The 19,946-nt window shown below is 40.8% G+C and overlaps 1 protein-coding gene across 5 annotated transcripts in view; it reads left to right on the forward strand.

Moving 5' to 3' along the window:
• RBMS1 (RNA binding motif single stranded interacting protein 1) overlaps nucleotides 1-19,946 on the forward strand; it is a 141,652-nt gene that overhangs the window by 46,734 nt on the left and 74,972 nt on the right. Inside the window, exon 1 of one of the 5 annotated variants that reach the window (XM_088168149.1) lies at nucleotides 5,925-6,101. The exons of 3 other annotated variants lie outside the window; for them this stretch is intronic. In XM_088168149.1, the coding sequence (XP_088024275.1) occupies nucleotides 6,039-6,101 (63 nt within the window). In that variant the 5' untranslated portion in view covers nucleotides 5,925-6,038. Of the gene's footprint in view, nucleotides 1-5,924; nucleotides 6,102-19,946 lie in introns of those variants that run through there. One more of the 5 variants, XM_088168148.1, reaches the window with a different exon arrangement.

The following is a 19,946-nucleotide window of genomic DNA, read 5'->3' on the forward strand; positions in this document are numbered from 1 at the left end:
GAACCCCACTAAGAGAAGTTTTAGAAAAAATCTGGGTATATTTCCAAATTCTGCTTCATATATTATTAATATCTCTATTAAAATGTAAATATGTAAACATATAAAAATCAAAAAGCTGCATGGAATCATTGTTTCCTAGAAAATACTTAGCAAATATTTTTGCTTTCTTCTTCTATTGTTGCATAAATTTATTCTGCACAAAATGTAAAAATGCACAGTCAAAAAAGCGTGTCAAAAGAGTGAGCTATTCTTAGCAGCCAGCCACTGTTAAAAAATAAATATTATTCAATGTTGATGAACTTTCTACATAGTAACAAAGCAGAAAAAGCAATATGCTTTGTCATTTTGAACCGACTTTATTATTTTATTCTGCCATATATTCGGCAACTCTTTACACACTTTGACTGCTTTATAGTTTCTAACAAGTGTCTGGCAACATTATCAGGCTAATGGCAGAAATGAGATTTTTAAGAGTCATTTCAGTTTATTCCGAAATGAGGATTAGATTTTGTCTTATGTTTTGATTACTGATTATGAGCAGCCTCTTTAAATTTGTCTTACATAGTAATCCTTTACAGTAATTATGTTTCATACTGGTGCTTCCCAGAATATACAGGGTATATTTAGGAAGGGGATTTGTTTGACAGTGGAAATGCTCCTATAAAAAAGTATCTTGTCGTGTCTTTCAAATAATAAATAGTGCTTTCCATAATATAAAAAGCTGGCATGGCATTAACAGGAGATTGTGTTGCTCACTATGTTCATATTCTTAATACCACTCATCAGTGAAGGAATGGCAACAATTATGTATAATTGTGCAATTTATATTAAGCGTCTTTCCAAGAACATTTAAGGAAGCATGGAGGGAATGAACAAGAAGCCAAAATGAATACGAGTCAAAGCATATCACTGGAGGTGCAACCCCAGTGTCCACAGCAGATGCATTCTGTGAGCACTGCAGGGAGCAGAGGACTGCTCTTTTTTCACAGTGAGCTGTTGGATTTAAAGGAAAAACCTCTGCAGTATAGGTGATGGGAAAATCAGAGACAAGTTCGAGGACTCCCAGAGAGAATGAGCTGATGTGTTCAGATAAAAAAAATCTATTACAGTGATTGTGCACATGTATTTTATAATGAGTGATAATGTGGCCTTTTTTTCATATTCTAGCATAGAGTATAAGTAATTTGGTACTTTGGTTCCAGTATTTGAAATGGTACAGCTGAAAAAGATTATTTGTTTTTCCTTTTCAGATCATCATGGAGATGTTTTTCTTATTGTTGAATATATTAATGTGATTATTTTGAAGACTGCATTCTTAAACAACAGCTTCTCATTGTGTATGCAATACCTCAGTCTTAGCAGATCATATACTTCTGCAGAAGTCATTGTTTCATAAAAATTTTCTTTTTCTAATAAAAAAGAAAATTTGCAGGAGATTTTATGTATAAAGTGTTTGGCATGTTCACAACATTACTATGTCCCATTTTTACTGACCTCTCCTCATCCTCACTTAGCTAGATACAGATTTCTTTTCTGCATACTGGAAATACTTAACTAAAAACAATTAATTGTAAGCTAACTTATCTCCGAAGGAGGGTTCCCATGTAATGAAGTTTACTCTGTTCCTTTGGCTGTTGGAAATTCTTTTCGTGGTTTCAGTTAATAGATGAATTTAAGCCAAAAATTTAAAATCTGTTTCAGTATGATACTCAGCTTTACATATCCCTTTTTTAACACTTTACAGGAAATGCTTAATATCTCTCAAAGTTCAGTCCTGCATTCTGTTTCCTTGGCTTGCATAGGGTATTTAAAAGTATTTTTCATTATTGTGGCTCACCTTCCTGCCTACTGTAGTTTTTATCTTTCTCCATATGGGTGTGATGAGAGGACGGATGCTCAGGGAGCTGAGCATTGTGGTGACAGTCTCCTCAGTACCCTCAAGGTGGGGAAACGAGGTGCCCACAGTCACTTTTCCACCAGTGGGTCTTCAGAAGGCCCTGAAGTGGTCAGGAGAGCAGAGTTGTAAGGAAAGTCAGGAGATGCAGTCTGGCCTCACAGGGGTTTGCAGTAAGTTTCCCATTTAAAGCAGATCCAGGGCTGAGAGACCATCTGTCCTACAGAGGCACTGAACGCCCTGAGGGGAAATAGCTACTTCGGCTGAATTTTGAGATAAGTAAGGGAAGCCATGAATTTGATTTAGAACAGAAATGGTAAAGTAGCAGCTTAAATGCGTAGAACTGTTTTTAAAATAATGGCGTAGTTTTGCTTGTCTACTGCTTGTGAAGATTGACAAAGAAACATTACTGGAAAGATTCTTGAATACTTTCAGTTATCTCCAGGTTTCCAGACAAGTTTTTCTTTCTGTTTTTACACCATTACTCTGCAAACCTACAAGCAAACAAACAAAACAGAACATGTAAATTGCTGCACTGTATTTCCAAAATGCACCAGACCTGCTCCTAAGTTTTCCTTTTTTTCCCTTTATAAGCAACCCTGGGCAATTTAAAGAAGCTCTGAATGATTTATAGAGGCACTCTTAGATCCTGTGGTCACCCTTTTCTCTCAGGACCAAAAGGAATTGCTCATTTATAACTGCAAGCAGCAGTACGCCTGGCTACCTGCAAGTCTGCTCACACCTGTTGTATGCAGTTAATAACAAAGTCATTGAAAATATGATTTTTATGATCATATTTGCATACATTTTATAGATTAGGCATCTCAGTTTTGGCATTGCTAAGTCAGTAAGACTAAGACTGTTCTTTGCAAACAAGGCGTGCTTCCTGCATCTCAGAAAGTACGTAGGAAAGCTGTTGTCTGTACTTGAACTGATACATCACTGCACGAGTGCTGAAAAGTCCGGTACTTTTCTTGAACTTTATCAACATAATCTCAAATATAGGGTTTTACAAAGAAATAATTTTGCCTATGTTCTAGAGTAAGAATAAAACAGATTTTTCATATGAGCATAGCTTCAGACTGGAAGGAACCTCAGGGGATCTCTAACCTCCAGCCCAAAGCAGCATTAGCAAAAAGATCAGGTCAGGTTGCTTTGGGCTGTATGCATTCTGGTCTTAAAAATGCTCAAGAATGGAGAGTGCACAGCCTCTCAAGAGCAATGTCTGGCTGTCCTGATGTCCAGTCAGAAACCCTCTTGTTTCGATTTAGCTCTGCTGTCCCTTTCTCTCCAGACACACTGCTGTAAGGAGTCTGGCTCTGTTTTCTTGATAATGTTGTCAAATCTATTGGAAGGCAGCTCTTTCCCTGTTTGAGACAAAAACGGAGACAGATTACTCAAGCCTTTTAAAAAGAACAGATAACGTTGATAGGCACATTAGCACTTAGGAAATTACATCAAGTTTTCTTCCCAGAAAATTCTGTAAAGAGTTTTTCCTTAACAAAAAATAAATAATCAGATACTTAGATAATTAGATTGCGATGTAGTAGATGTTTACAGGATTGTATTTGTTGTTATGTGTTTTCCTAATATGTTTTCTGTTTTCCTCTCTTTCCTAAAGAAAGAGAGTACTGGTAACTGAGAAAAATATGCCAAATACTGAATCTAAGGGAGGGAAGTCGTGTCCAAATCACAGGAAGCCTTGGGATATGTGACAGCACTGAGGGCAAGACAGCAGCATTTCAGATACTGCTTTGGAATATTCTTGAGAGCCTTCCCTGGTATGATAGTGTCTGAGAGCCAATCGAGCATATAGTGTTTACATCCCTCCAGCCTCTTCCCTGGGGGATGGGGCAGGAAGAGGAGAGGGAAGGAAGCAAGGGATGATTGATGGCTTTTGAAAAGCTTTTCCCTCCGAGGAGAAGGTGTGGTCACTATACACGTCTCCAGCTAACAAAGCCCTCCCGTAGGTGGAGCAGATGTAAGCTTTGTCACCCCTTTGGGGTGACTGCAACACTGTCCAAAAAATATTTTTCTTGTTTTTCAGTTGGGAATAGAGAACAGCAAGAGAAGTAGCCTGTCACTGTTCCAGTTTGTACTGCTTTAAGACAGTTCTTCAGCACTGAGTCTGATTGTGACATCTGTGGGCTGAAATCAGTAAGATCAGAGCACAGCTCGACTGCTGCGTGTGGTGCATCTCAGGAAGGCATAAGTACACAGCTACATTTCTGTCAAATTAAGCCACAGGTACATGAACATATTAAGCCAATATAATCCAATACTGCTGCCAAAACAAGCTCTCATATCCACCCTTTTGCTTTTTGCTCACTACTACCTCCTCCATTACCCTGGCACAAGCAGCAGCACAGCCACACGCTGAACCCAACAAAAGAAATGATCTGGAAGAAAATACACCTGATCAGAGGAGGAAAAAAAAAACCAAACAAAATACACCAAAAAAACAAAGAAGGAGGTTTCACCCAGAATCAGTTGCAGAACTGTTGCTTTTTCAGCATTGATGCCAACTTATGTTGTGAAGCAGGCATGAGGCCTTAACCAGACCAAGGAATCTGAATTTATCCCAGCATTAAGCCTCTGTGCTAGCTTTATGCCAGCAGTGGGAATACAAATGTTCCATGATCCAGCATGAAGTTAGGGTAGTACAGATAGACGGAACCTGACCTGACATAAAGTCTGCTGGTACAAATTTATTCCATCAATTATTTCCTAGCACCAGTGATCGCCATGTGGCTGCAGTGCTTTCCCTCCAGTATTAGCAGACCTTAAAACTGTGTTATCAAATCAAGGCCAAAGAGAATGAGATCCATTTTAGGACTTGAAAGAGGGAAAAAAAGGAAAGTTACGCAGAATGTAGTTCTGCCAAGTGTTGATGCTTTCCTATCGTTCACTGTATTCAGATGGGCTCTGATATGTATTAGGATACCAAAATACTTAGAGATTATTTCTAGGGAAGTCAGTAATTGAAGTTTATATGTTTTTGTGAATACTAGCATTCTCAGATGTTATTTGGCTTTTCAGTAATGAACTACCTGGCAATTTTCTGTTTCGTTCCAGCTATTTGTCATGGCCATGTTGGGGTGTATGCGATCGGGGCCACTGTATTGTCAGAAAGAGGAAGAGAAACCAAAAGGTGCCTGATGATGCATGTCCGTGACAGAAGTTCTTTTACAGTGTCACTGATCAATCAGTGGCCTGACAGAGCTATAGCTCTGGACTTTCTTAGAAACGAGATTGTCAACATCAGTGGGTAATGTAAATACAGTAATGTAAATAGTGCAGACTACCAGGAATGAAGTTGGAAACTCTTGCAGCCTATAAACTACAACGTTTCCTAGGCTTAAATTTCGTGAAGAAACTGAGTATTTCCCCTCGCTTCCCAAATGCTGCCGTGAGGCACTGGAGGGGACTGTGACCGGATGTTCCTCCCCCCTCCCCATCCCTAGTCAAGAAAAACTTAGGAGAGTTAAAGGGCGCAGTGTTTATCGCCTCGGAGCGGTCAGCCCCGCGGCTGGGGGGTGCTCCAGGCGCGCAGTCCCCGCTGCAGCCGGGCGCCGCGGGATGTCCCGCTCGGGCCGCTCGGGGGTCGGGACCCCGCCGGGCGCGCCCCGCGGCGGAATGCGCGGCACGCGGGCCCGCCGCCCCCCTCTCAGGCGCAACCATTGCGCGGCGCGGGGGGGTCCGCGCCCGCCGCCCCGCTCCGCGCCCGCCCTGGCGCCGCGCCCCGTTCCGCGCCCCCCTCCCCACGCAGGACGGGGCGGGGCGCGAGCTCCGCGCCCGCTCCGCGCTTCCCCGCCGCGGCTCGGCGCTTCCCCGCCCGCTCCCTCCCTCTGCTGGGCGGTGGTTGAGGCCGGCGGGAGGTGGGGCCGGGCCGGGCCGGGCTGGGCTGGGGCAGCCGGCGGCGGTCAGCGGGGGCCCGTGGATGGCAGCCTGGGCGGCCGCCGCTGGGTAGGGTCGGCGCGGAGCGGGGCCGGGCAGGGCGGGGGCCGAGCGGAGGGTTCGAGGAGCCGCAGCCGGCGGAGAAGGCACGGAGGCGGAGAGCGCCCTGCAGCCCCGCCGCGCCGCAGCCCGGCGGCCGCCAAAGTTGCTCCCCATCCCGAGGGGGAGCGGGGGATCAGGCGGGGCGATGATCTTCCCCAGCAGCAACAGCAGCGCGGCGGGCGGCGGCCGGACCCCTTATCGGAAGCAGGTAAGGGAGGGCGTGTGTGGCTTTGTGGCACCCCCGCGCTCCCCCCGGGCCCCGAGGTGCTGGGGGAGGAGTGGGGAGAGGGGTGGCGACTGGCGTGAGTTGCGCCTTGCAGCCTGCTCACTTCTCGAGAGCTGGGATTTGAAAAAAGAAACTCTCTTCTGCTTTTCTATTGTTTTGGGATTTTTTATTTTTAACCTCCTCTTAAGAGCCGCGCCGTGACCTTGGCGAGTGTCGGGGCGGCCGCCGCCGGGTCACCTTCGCGGGGCGTGCGGGGCGGTGCGGGGCGGGTGCCGGCCCCGCCGGGCTCGGCAACAGGTTAGAAAGGAGCCGGTGTCGCAACAGCGAAACTTGGGGCTGGATGTTTTTCCCTCGGCGTGAAATGAGCGAGGGGATCCGGGCGCGTTTTTTTTCTTTCAAACAACCCTCCAGAAAACCTCCGCCTCCCTTTGGGTGCGCCCCGGGGGGGCACAGGGGGACCCTGTGACATTTTATGGGCTGAGAGATCTCTCTGATAAGCTTGGAGCGCTCGCATCTATAGAGCTGTACCGAAAGAGGTATTTCTTTGTTTGTTTGTTTAGTCGCTGGAAATAAAATATTTGAAATAGTTGCGTTACAACCTTTCTGGACCGTTTGTCTTATGATGCACTTTTTACGCACACAAGATGCAGTGTTGGTATTAATCTTACCTTATTTACTGCTTCGTGTATCATTTTTCATTGACTCTTCGATTAAATTTAAAAACGAAACGAAAAAGCTTACTTTCTAAGTTAATGGGAAAGTGTGCTCTGTGTGTGTGCCAGAGGGTAAATGGAGTAGAGGTCACTGACAAGCTACTGGCTTGACAAAGCATGCCAAAAATACTATGGCAGGCTTCTTTCCAGGTGAGAAAAAAAATCCTTCTGTGTCTGCTGCGCTTAGTAGCTGAAACGAGTAATTTGATGGGTTCAGTCAGCAATACTGGGGAAGTTTATCCTATTTTGCTTGGGGTCAGAATGCATTAAAGGTAGAAATAGGAAATCAGATACCACTTCTGCACGCAATGAAAGGTTTAATATAAATAATGAGGACATAGGCTTGGAAATTTTGAGCTCTTGGTGCATTGTTGGGATGACACATGATCTGTGCGGCTAACCTGCATGAAAGTTAGACTCTCATATTTTCTTGAAGCTTAAGTAAAAATTGCTATTTCCTTTCTCCTCCCTGTTATTTTATAGAAATAGCTTTTTGATAAGAATCACTGGTGTGTTATCTCAGCAGTGCTCTGCAGATGCTGCCCAGCAGTGCATGGAGTTATCTTTGCATCTTGTGTTCAAGTCCATACATAACAAAACATGCTTATTGTATGCACTGGTTTTGGTTTGTTGTTAATAAATGTCCTGGATACGCCCATGCTGATCATCTTGTCTGGTGCTCCTGCATACTTTATAAATGAAGCCAGTGCATCAGATAGTATTTCGTGCTCTCCCTGGGAAGGCCATTAATCAAGGAAGGCCCCTTGTGTGGCTGTGCAGTGTGTCGGGTGCGGGGCAGGGTGTTGGCAGGAGCCGAGGGCAATGGGGCCAGGCCTCGTGCTGGCAGGGCTGTGTTTTATGTGCGGATGTGAGTTTGCCTGCTGGTCTGGAGCAGGCTGATAAGATGCTCTTCTTTTCACAGTGCACTCCTTAGATTCAAAGAGCTAAAAGGACCGACTGAATCAGAAAAACAAACAGACCCTTTTTCCCCAATAGGCAGAGAAAGAAATGAATGCAGGGGTATTATGTGGGCTTAAGACCCTGGGTACCAAAGGTTTCTTTTGTTAGTGTGTAGCTATTCTCTGCTCAAACACTTCCTACATAAGGAGCCAGGGTCTGTGCTTTTTTCCAGTTAAGTCCATGGAAAACTCCTATTAACTTCATTCATGTAGAGTAACGTCGATTGGGGATTGGCTTTCTGATCTCCCTTTCACTCAGACTTTACCTGCAGGAGCGAGCTGATGTCAAACAGTGCTGAAGAGCGCTGCAAGCCTAATTTTTCAACTCTTGATAATTAAGAAAAGTTGAGATTATGTCTCTGCATGCTCCGTGTAACCTATATTCAAACAATTACATTGTAGTTGAGCTTTAGCCTGAGACACTAGGACTGTTAGCGTAGGAAAAGTTGTCAACGAATGTCTCTTAAAGGAGTAACTGGATCTCCTATGCTAACAGGGTGTAGTATGTGAAGCTGAAACCATTTTAAGTAACTTTAAACAGAAATTAAAATTCTTTGAGCAGCTTGTATGTCTGTCTTGGTATTTTAGTACATATCAGTATAATAAAGAACACTTCATGTTTAGTACTATCCTGTTTCATTTTTAAGAGTCTATAGCAGATTGAGTTGAAAAAATGAGTGATTAACTGATAAAAGGCAATATGGCACTAACTTGATTTATTTTTAAGGCATTGTAATACAATGTGGATTTCTGCCTTAATTTAAAACATTGACAAAATGTCGTATAGGTAGAGTAGGTTCAGATCTTTACCCATATTCTCTTTTTGTTTTCTCAAATAACTATGTTTTGTTTTATAAGCAAATCTGTGCTTGTAATATTATGTTTGTTGCCTGTTGTATCTACACTGTGCAACTCAGGCACAGGTAGGAGTGAATCAACATTCTCAATTTCAGGTCATATTTGATTGGCCTGATCATCTTCTCTCTTCTAGACTACTTGCAAGTATACTAAAATGTGGTTTCTGCTCAAAAGGATTTCCTGCATTATGGACATATTAGAAATACTAAAAATACTGTTAAAGGCATATTAAAAATACTCTTACTAGGCTTAAAATTGAGACATTGCTTAAATGAGTGACAGCTCATCTGAGAATTAATTTGAAATGCAGATGTAGGTCTTGTTTAAGAATGAAAGCCACACAATATCTGCAGTAATAACGTATCACAACACTCATAGCCATACATCCTGTCTGAAAAAGGTAGTTGTAAGCTAATATTTTTGCTATCAAGGTTACTTGAGCTATTGCAAAGAATGCACGTGTGTGCATCTGTAACGAAAAGGAAACAAAATTACATACAATATATACAGGCTTTTTTAGCTCTTGGTTTCTTGAGAACAAGATGATTCTCTGTCCCTCCTCCCACTTTTGTCATTCTCATGTAAATCGGGAGGCGCTCCTCTGAAGTAAATATTTCTACACTCCGTAAAATTATCGTAAATGGAAAATTAGGCTTTCTCCTGCCATCTGCTCCTTGAATCTACAGAGCTACTCCAGCTATTTGATTAGGGATTTTAAATCGCTTTGTGCAGGGAGGTTCCTCTGCTCTCAGGTTTCTTGAAGAGGAAGCCAGAAGCAGCTCTGGAGGCCTGGGAAGGAGGCGAGTGCAGGGTCCTACCAGCACAGCCTGGGTGCTCAGCCCAGTGTCTGTGCCTTTTAACAGCTTTGCCCAGTAACACTGGTTCTTGTTACGTTTTGATGAGTGTAATGTTTATCTTGCCAGCATAAGGAGATTTACATAGTTTGCTGCTTTCGGGAAGATTAACTGGGTGTAGCTGCACGTGAGGAATTTAACACTGATTTGATATTTGGGCTGTGTATGGAGGGACAGACAGAGCTTTCGATCAGTCTTTTCAATGTAGCTCTGTTAATATCAAGTGTTATGTTGCAGGTTGGGTTTTCTAAAAGTTGAAGGTTAAGGTGGGTTTCTAACAACAGTTAAATGGAGAAAGCTTTTTCCAATCTCAGGCTAAAAATGTAGATTAGCCTTTCACTCTTTAAGTTTAACCTATCAAGAAGCCACACCTGTAATCCTGCTTTACAGTTTCCCAGTTGGCGCTGTGTGTGGTGTCTGTGTGTGTGAGAAGAAACCTCATTAAACTTGCAAGAGCTGGGCATGGTCATAACTCAAAACATGCAGCTCCATGGAGCAGTCTGTGCCCAGAGGGATTTGACATGACATCTCCTGTGAGTATGGATGGTGCTGCGGTGAGGGGAGGCTGAGGTCCCTAAGCCTGAGCAGGTATCTGTGACTACTGAAATAAATGGATTAGTTTCTTTTTGTTTCTCTTAGAACTGTAAGAATTGTAATTTTGTATCACTGGTTCGAGGTGACTGACACTGTTTCCCTTTACACTGTGTACAATGTTAAAGGGTCTACCTAGGTTTCAAAAAACTGAACTCAATTTAGTACCAGCTGCTTTAATTTTTTTGAGTGCATCTATAAGATTGTGAAGTTCTGCTTTATTCTCAAGAGAGCAAAACTACTCAGTTAGTGGGTTTCTATACTTGTACCAAAACGTGAATGAAAGAAATAAAAGGAAACACCTTATCTTGTTCAGGCATGATGTTACAGATTATGAAAAGTGATATAATTGTCTTATCTGTATTTGGCAATTTGAAGTTTTTGTTTAGTATTTCTAACAGGGTGAACAATATATTTTTGTCTCTTTGGAAATGTTATTGTTTAAAGTATGTGTCTTTACCATTTAGTTTCACATGGAAGGGAAGATAGAAGTCTGTGTCTTGAACATCTGCTGTTTTGTTTTGGGTTCATTTTTTTTCCCCTGAAACTTCCAACTGTTAAAAAAAATTGCTTGAGTTAACACATTTCAGAAGAGTTAGATCCTTTAAACTGTAACTGCTGGCAGGGAGGAGAGGGGAAGGAAGGAAGGGAGTGGAAAATCCTTTCCTGAGAGCTTGAGATGGCTCCTAAAACATCCGCACAGTGCTGCAACCAAGTAAATAAAAATAATGATCATTTGACATTATAACTGTTTTGGCCTGCATTTTTTCACCCTTTTAAATTTGTGGTTGAAATTGACCTTTGCTTGTTGCACAAGATGGTGTATAACAAAAGAAGTCAATGGAGACTGGGAACCTCTAGTGGATTTCCCTCATGGATCTGTTTCCAACTTCTTCTGAATGTTTTTCTCCTTTTCTATAGACAGCTGTTTTAAAACAGGGACAGTGTGAAGGCTTATAAATCTGTAATCCTAATGAAGAGGTGCATGGAGATGTTTTGATCTTGGAAGAAGTGTTGGTCAGAAGTATTCTAGAAAGCCAAGAGAAGCACATTTGAAAGTTCTCAAGCCTTGTTGAAGTAATTGTGAGTTATTTTGCGTACGTTTCAGAATTGCAGTGTACTGTGGTAATTATAACAGCTCTGCAGAAGCCACTGTATTTGCAGCTTCCTGATGCAACAGGAAAGGGAAGGGATGAGTTAGAAATAGAGGAGAAATGAGGAGGGGAACCATGGATTAGATAAGCACAAGCTCCTAACCCAGCAACTTAGGAAACATACACACAACAAAAAAATCATGTGCTTTAAGGGCTGGTTACTGTGATTAGCACAGCTTTAGCTGTTTCCCTCAAGAGACTGCAGTTAAGGCAGTGTAGCTGCAGCTGTATATTGACTTACAAAGTAATTTTAAACTGCAGTTGAAGTAATTGAATGCTGGTGAGAGATTGCTTTAAACAAATTCAAGATTACCTAGGTTTGTAGCAATTAGAGTTAGTTTATTTCTAGGAATTCAAATTTAGTAACTTATATTACTGTTTATGTAAATTGATTTTTAACAGTAAAACCCTATACCAATTTTAAGACTTAACCTGTGCACTAAGATGTATTGGCTTAAAAATATCTAGCAAGAATTTTGAAGTCTTACAAGCTCTTCAAAACAAAAATATAGTTGCAGCATTTCAAAAATGTCTTTTTTTGAATTTATGATGTAGTGTAAGGATATATCAGCTCTAGGGTCTGTTGCAAAATAATAGCTGACAACTACAGAAATGTATTAATGTATAATAATATGATTTATAATAATACCTTTCTTTTTCATATATCCTCATAAAAGCCGCGTTGTATGCTTAACTATAATTGTTTAGGAAATCACTGGTGTGTGTCTTATTTGTTTAAAGTATTCTGCTCTAGAAACATGATGTGTCAAATAGATGGGTATTTAGAATTTACTTATTTGATAGAATTGCAGATCTTTGTGAGATTGCAGTGGAAACAATCAACACCTTGTTCTGGGGAGCCTCATTTGGGCTTTGTTTTCCTTTGTTGAAGAAAGGCAGAAACACCAGGGCAAGGTAAGCATCAAACTTAGTCTAGCTTGATGCTTACCTGCTTGTGAAATGAAATGCTTCTTTACTGCAACTAAATATATATAACTTTATTTCACCATTGATTCTGTTTCTTTACAGTGTCTCTTATTGGCCATGGCACTTTTGCACCTTATTGTGTGGGGTTTTTTCTGCTTAGATGAGGAGGGGATTTATTTCTTTTCTTCTATTGTTTTCTGTCCTTTTATATAAGCATCTCCTCTACCATATGGTGCTTTGTTCAATAAAGTGGAAACATGAGTCCTTTGGTTAACTACAGCTCATATATTCTGTCATTTGGGTGCTACAGCACAACAATGTTAGAATTCAGTCCTTTAGGATATTTGAGGTATGTGTATGGCACTTCCATTTTTACTGTGCTTGAGGACTGAAATCAAAGGATTCAGGTGTGAGTTTGGATGAGCATTATAAGGGAGCTTTTCTCAAGATTCTTTCTCACTGCAGGGCACTTTTCATGCCTGTGGTCTTACCAGCTCGCAGGAAGGCTGCTGCAATTTGGTGAAGGATTATCCAGTTATCTTTGAAAATCTGAAGCAATGTTCATAATTCTTGGCTACTCTGAGATGATTTGCAATCCTGCTTTAAGGTTTACTTGGCCCACATAAACTTTATTGGGTTGTGCTTGTGCCACTGCAACAATCCAAAATTACTCCAAACACCAGACAGGCAAGGGTAAAATCAAATGCAGATCCTTGTTAACAAGTCCACAAATAAAAATACAGAATTTTTAAACCAGAGAAATGAAAAAACCTCAAACAAAATAGTGGTACAGGAGCTGGAAGTTTCCTTTACCTTATATGCAGGCATGTGGCATATGACCTCCAGTCTTCTCGGGGAGACTGGTTATTGTCCAACGCTGTCACCTCAAGTTGTGTTTGGAGAAGAGACTCTGATTTAAGGCTTTATATTTCTCTGTATTTTATTTGCACTTAACCCACTTGAAGGGTAAGGGGTAGATATTGTTTTTTATTTTGTAAGTCATTGATCCTCTTTCACCAGACCATAGGTTGTTTTTGCCTGCTTTGGAAGCAGTGGTGTCTCTTGGGCATCCCCAGGTGCAATGCTCCCTGTCCAGGCTTTGGAGTGCTTTTCAGCTGAGCACTAAAGAGGTGGTTGGTGTGTTGCAAAGAAGATCCCATGTATGAAATCATGAAGGAATGTCAAGTCTTGTGGTATTTTTCTATCTCTTCTGCCTATGTGTGCAATTTGCTAATAACGCTTTAAACAGTTGTGCAGCAGATATTTTGGTGAGCTACTATGGGAGGGGGAGGACCCTGTCACTCCAGCTGCTGCTGCTGACTGGCAGGTGTGTGTCACCTGTGTGCCCACCTTTGAGCACGGCCTGGTGACCCATTTGGAACTTTGTATTGCCGTGTGTGTGTGTTGTTCTGGCTTAGCTTGGCTACTAGTTTAGCCAGGGTTTTAAATAACCCATTACAACATGAAAGTCTTTGAAGTATGTAGTGTAGGAGTAACATAAAATACAAGTCTCTGTTAACTCGGCCCCCTGTGGCTGTGCTGTGGGAGAGCAGGGACGTGGCTGGTGTGCCATTGCCATGCCCTGGCCAGGGATGTGCCTCCTGCGAGCCCAGAAAGCAGCAGCCACGCCGGATTAACCTGGACTTTGGCAGAGCTGGCACACAGTTCCATGGATTTCTGTCTGGTGTGAAAACAACTACCAGCAGACAAGATCCTTTGAAGTGTTTAGTGGTCTGTCTTCCAGATGAGTTCAAGAAGAGTTCTAAAATTGTGGGTCTGAATTTTAAGACTCTTGCTTATGCCAGTGCATATTTACATAGCCGGTGGTGCCACTGCATGGGGTGGGACTGCTGACATCAAAAAGTGCTTATTGAGACAGAGAACCAGAAGACTTCTGAATTTTCCCAATGAGAAACCCGAGTTGAGTAATTGGTATATCATGGGGTTAGTGTTAAACTCACATTCAGAAGAATCAAATGGTATTTAAATTGTTTTAGTATTATTCAACCCAACCTATTTGGCTTGCATGATCTTCATTATGATAGTATTTGTGCTTATTTAAAAGCACTTTTGCATAATTTCGAAAAAACATTTGAGATAGGTATTAAATCTGATTGCTTAGCTACTAACCTTTGAAACAGGGGCGTTTTTTTGGCTTTCATTTAGTTAGCATTCCAGGAGATATATCTCTGAATGCTACTTGTGAGAAACACTTACCAAAACTGGGGACTAAGAAAAGTGTTTCACTTAAACAGAAATATAAATGATAACATTTCTTTATTGTCTTAGGGTAACAATGCCTCCAATGCACACATATACATGTAAATATTCCAGAATTAGGGACATTATTGAGATAAGAGAACCAGTTATATCCTGCAGTACTGAAGTGCTATAGAATACATTTGAAATCTTCAGTCATTTTAATGGTGAAGAATACTAAGATGTAATTCAGTATATAGAATTTCAGCTGGTTAAAGGTGCTAGTGATACCTAGAGTACACTGTGGCACCAGTAGAAGAATGCAGGGGGTTTTTTATTGTTTTTGAAGAGCTCTAAGAGCTGACTCCATTCCCAGTTACAGTATTCTACATTGGAGGCTAATGGGAGATGGAAATGGTTAAGGAAGTAATTGTTTCAGCATTAGGTCGATACTTTAATTGCTCTAGTGACAAAATCATGTTAGATTTTGTTAGATTGCCAGCAAACATACTATTCTTAGATCTGTCAGGTGTGGAGTGTCATGGTCTCAGAAGTCACTAGGGGCTGTAGACTGGTGTAGTCATTACAAAAGGCACTTTGGCTTTTCATGTAACCATTCTTTATGTATTCTGGTAAATTGTTGGGAATTCCCTGCTCTGAAGCTCCTGTCAATTTGGTGCTTTCTGGCTTAATGTTTGTGTTACAACTTTATTATTGTTTTAGTGTTATTAATATATGGTTTTGTATTTTAGTATATTAGATGATGTAAAGAAACATCTAGCCTATCTGTGTGTTTTATCCTTCTAGCAAAAGACATTATTTTAGTATGACACTTCTCTGTTGACCCTCTTTCAAAATGTCTGAATCCATCTCCACCATTTTCATCCCCTGAAATGTGCTGTGTTGTGTCATTGTCCTGGGTAATAATGGGAAGTCCCAGGTCAGCCACACCCATAAAGGTTATTCGTAAGGATTAAGATGGTGACCTGAAGTTCAGAATGGTCCTGTCACTGACATTTTGGATAATCTTAACTAAATTGTTAAGGTTTGACTCTTCAAAAGATACTTGCTAATATTAGTTTCCTACATCTCAGATTTTACACAGAAATGTGCTAACACCTGCAAGTGCTTCAAATATTACAGCAATTAGTACTAAATATCTTGAAAAAAATTATTTATATACACATGCACACATACCTACAGATGTCTATGTTTGTCTGTCCCCTGAAGCTCAGGATAGAGCAGATTATTTGGAATGATAGAACTGTGTTCAAATTCTGCTTGTTGCATATTGTGTAAGTAGTTTCTTTATGGTCTACGAGAACATTCTTCTGAATGCTATTATTGCTAGATTAATATTCCAGATTAATAGCAATGGCAAAGTTCATTCTGGCAAGAAACTGGACTGTTGAAACTGTGTAGAACTCTAGTTTTCAAAAAGAATAAAAGTTGGTTTACTGTTAGCAATAGGTAAGTTTATTTCTAAGCAGATGTTTGTTGGGCAGAAAGGCAGTCAACCATGAAAATATAACTGAGAACAGGAATAATTCCCTGAAGTTCAGTGGCTTAGACTTTACAGAAATTTAATCTAGTTTTCTTTAGTGGTGTTACGGCCTTATCTTTCCTATGAAATGAACTTCCTTAGAGTTTAGGGTTTTTTTCTCCATTATTTTTTTTACTTTTATTTATTATTTTTAACTGGGGAGTACTTATTCCAGTATTCTGTTGTCCCATTTAAATTTTGAAATCCACTTAAATTGCATAAATTCAAAATTCAATATTTGGTTTTGTTTGTTTTGTTTTTTTAAAGGAAATTCAATACACAGCCATTCAACTTATGATGACTTCTGTAGTGAACCAGTGCTGGTGTACAAGATTATTAGGGTTAAACATCCAACTGTTGTGCAGATGGATAAGCTGCAAAGGTAGAATTACTGCTAAGAAAAGTGCAGCTGAATGTACTATTGAAAATGTGATTCCTTGAATAAGACAAACCTGAAAACAGTTGCTAAGCACTGGCGTTGTGCAGTAAGCAGAGGCAAGTGATTAGTTTATCTTAAAAAGTTAGCCATTGGCTGGGCAGATTCCCTTTCACTGCAGTATTTTAAAGTTAATTATCTATTCCAGATGTACTTATTAGAAGCATTTTCCTTCATCTATAACTTTCGGGTGCATTCAGAGGTATGATTCCTCAGCTGAATTCTTGTACCATGGGTAAGAACATGACTGTTAAAATTGCGGGTGAGCTGGGCTCTGTGCCCAAATGAACCGGTTTATTCCTGACTAGTGTTTGTCACCTGTCCATACGTAGCACCAGACATGGTTCAAGCCGCGTGTCCCTTCGGCCCCCAGAGGTGGAGGCTGTCTCCCACAGGTGCTGCAGCTGTTGTGCCAGCTGTGCTGCTGTGTGACCTGCTGGCTGCAGGAGCTTCTGAACCCTTTGGTGGCCGCTGTGAGCGCTCCTTGGATCATCTCTGCTTGTAGCTGTAGCCGCTCACTTGTCTGAGTCAGACTGCTACCTGCACTGCCACGACCAGTTCTGCCTGGCAGTTGAATTGCTCATGTATTATTTATGTTGTATTAGTAGTACGTCTGGAAGCTTTCCTAGGTGTTATCTAATTCTTGTGTTTTTTCATTTCAGAATTGACAATGATTCATTGTGCAGTCAGACATTCCCCCAGCAGCTATTTTGATGCACCAAGGAATGGCATCCTGCATTTGCTTAGCACACAGCTGCTAAATCTTTGTAACTGATCTTCAGAACTAAGTTTCTGGGTGTAAAAGGGATTGTTCATTATCATACACTGTGAAGTCACAAACATTTTAATTTTAGAATACCTCATATTTTAACTGAGTTAAAAAGTAGCTGCATGAGTTAGAACAGTAGTTTGCAAAAGAAAAAAAAAGGTTTTGTCTCTTGGTTCAAATCAAGAGTGAAATTTTAAATTAGAAGACAATATGCAAGAAAAATTGATGAGGGCTGTGCATGTGACATAGAACAACTCTTCTGTTTGTGTCATTCAATATAAATTACAGCTATCAAGAAGAACAGGAAATAATAAAGTAATATCATGGGGTTTTTTTTGAATTGCATGCACAAGGATTTTGGACAAGATTGTCATTTGTAAAAAGTCAGCAGTCAGAAAGTATTAGATCTAATAAGTGATAAGCAGCTATCAAAACATCATCCTTTAAAGACGGAGAAAAGATTGTGTTGGGTTTGTTTCAGGTAAGGCTGTAAGGAAAATCTGACCCTAAGGCCAGAGCAGCATTGCTGCATGTGGTATGTACACAGGATTTCACTTCGTTTTAGCAGGTTTGTGCATGCTACTTGTCGCCTTATTATAAGATTCAGTTAGCCAGAGGTACCACAGGTGTTTGCTGCAGTTGTCTTAGTTTGTGTATGAAAACCCAGCGTTAGTTTAGTTCTGGATTGTTTGACAGCTTAATGCTGTTTTGTTGCCACTTTCATGAGTCAGCACCATCGGTAAATGAAGCAGTCTGAACTTCCTTTTTCTTTTTTTTCTTTTTTTTTCTTTTTTTTTTTTTTTTTTTTGATTCTTCTTGTTCTTTTGGTGAACAAGGGGGAGACACCAGGAGGAAGAGTAAGCAGCTACAGGGGCAAGGATGCTGCTTTTTGGAGTAATGCCAGACTAAGCTATTCCTTGAACTGCCATCTTGGTCTGTGGCTCTGCTATTGCCTCTGTTGCACTTGGATCTTTTTAGCCAAACTGAGGGAAAGGTTGACTTGCAAGCTGAGCTTCCAGCAGGACCATCTTTGCTCTTTCTTTGGTAATGCACCAAAGCCGTTTTATCAGACCAGCAGATCTAACCACCTGTCTTAAAGCTTTTTGACATCCCTATGCTGCTCTTTTCCTTTTCACCTTCTGTGCATCCTAGATTATCTCAGAAAGTGCTGTTTCTACTCAACAGCTTTATCAGGAGTTGAATTGCTATGTTAACACACCCAATCAGTAATGTTTGAAATATTTCAGCTTTCCATGCTGTTCTTAGTTGACCTGGTGCTACGTTCAGGCCATCGAAGGTCAGTGCAGTCAAATCATTCCTAATGAGCAGCTCGACATCTACTGGGGAGCTCCAAGAGAAGTTACCTGCCCTTGGAAATCTTGCTCTTGTTTTTGTGGATGAATCTTCAGTTTTAATTCAAGGCCTACCTTTACAACTTTGAGGATTTCATCCTACTGACGGAATGCCATTTTCCTAATTTGTAAGGAGAAGCAGACTGCAATCTATAAAAGTAGACTCATGTACTGGATTTTGCTATGCTGATTTTAGCAAACTCCTTGCTACGTTTTATCAAATCCCCAGGTTTGTTGTGTTCACAGTATTGTAGTGAATTGCCTTCTCATCTGTGCATCCTTGATCACTTGCATTTAGGAAAATATTTACAGTTTTCATAACTTTGCATAAGGAGGATTAGATTTACTAATTGGTTAGATTCTCTTACTACTGCTACTACTTCTAATTTAAATGTGTCATGCTCCTATTTGCTAGGGCTTAAAATTCAAAAAAGTTCACCCACAGATTGTCTTAAATGAATGTTCAGCAGCTGTATGCTTGAAACAGCCTGAAATCAGATTCTCTAGACCACGGATGTAGACATGCTGCCCAAACTGACTTCATTAAACAACAGAATGGTTTTGCTGGAAATAGCCTGGATCTGTTGAGACTGATGCTGAGCAAATGCTAACAAGCCCTGCTTGATCCAAGTTAAATGGGATTAAATAGTTTTTGTACTATACTAAGCATTGTGTTCTGGAGTATCCTAGTCCCAGTTCCCTGAAATGATGCTGGAAAAATGATCACTCCATTAAGCATTCTGGTAATGAAGCAAGTGATTTTTGTATTACTGTAACATCTAAAATTCCAAAGAAATGAAGCAATGCTCCTTTTTCACTCTTGTGCATTAAAATTATCTATTGAGAGAGAGAAGAGTGTGTTGGAGGGCATAGCCACCGAGTACTGGGCGAGAAAAAAGATGTAGTGATGGCAAATGTGAACAGAAAATGCTTCCTGCTAACTTCTAGGAAGCTAAACCAAGCTAAAACAGTCCTAACCAAGCAGGTTAGGGTTTTGGAGGTATCTAAAGACAAAAATCATTACTTTCTTGTCTTTTCCAGGATAAAATTGTTCAAATGTCAACATTTTCCTAGTATTCTTTATAGCAGATGGTTTCAAGATAGCAGCTCATAAAGTCTTGTGGAAGAAAGAAAAATTAGGTGATAGTGTCTTGATCCATGGTGTTCAAACACCCTGTAATTTAATTCAAGATTTGAATATATGGGATGCACAGATCTAAAATAATGTTGTCTGTAAAATAAAATAATGTTATGTCTGTATACTTGGACACACACACTTTCAAGGGCAAAGGGATAACAAATGAGAGAAACTCTGTGTATTTCTTACTGTTTGTCAAACTACATTTTCTGCTGCTAGTTTCCTGATCAACTAGGAAGTCTTGAGTTGTCTGTACCATCTTAGCAGCACTTTCTGTAGTAATAGCAGCTGCAGGAAAGGTGGTGTTAGATGTCTGTCTGAACCATTCATTGGC

This window comes from Sturnus vulgaris, chromosome 7, assembly GCF_052056855.1.
Source record: "Sturnus vulgaris isolate bStuVul1 chromosome 7, bStuVul1.hap1, whole genome shotgun sequence".
In the NCBI taxonomy this organism is placed as follows: domain Eukaryota; kingdom Metazoa; phylum Chordata; class Aves; order Passeriformes; family Sturnidae; genus Sturnus; species Sturnus vulgaris.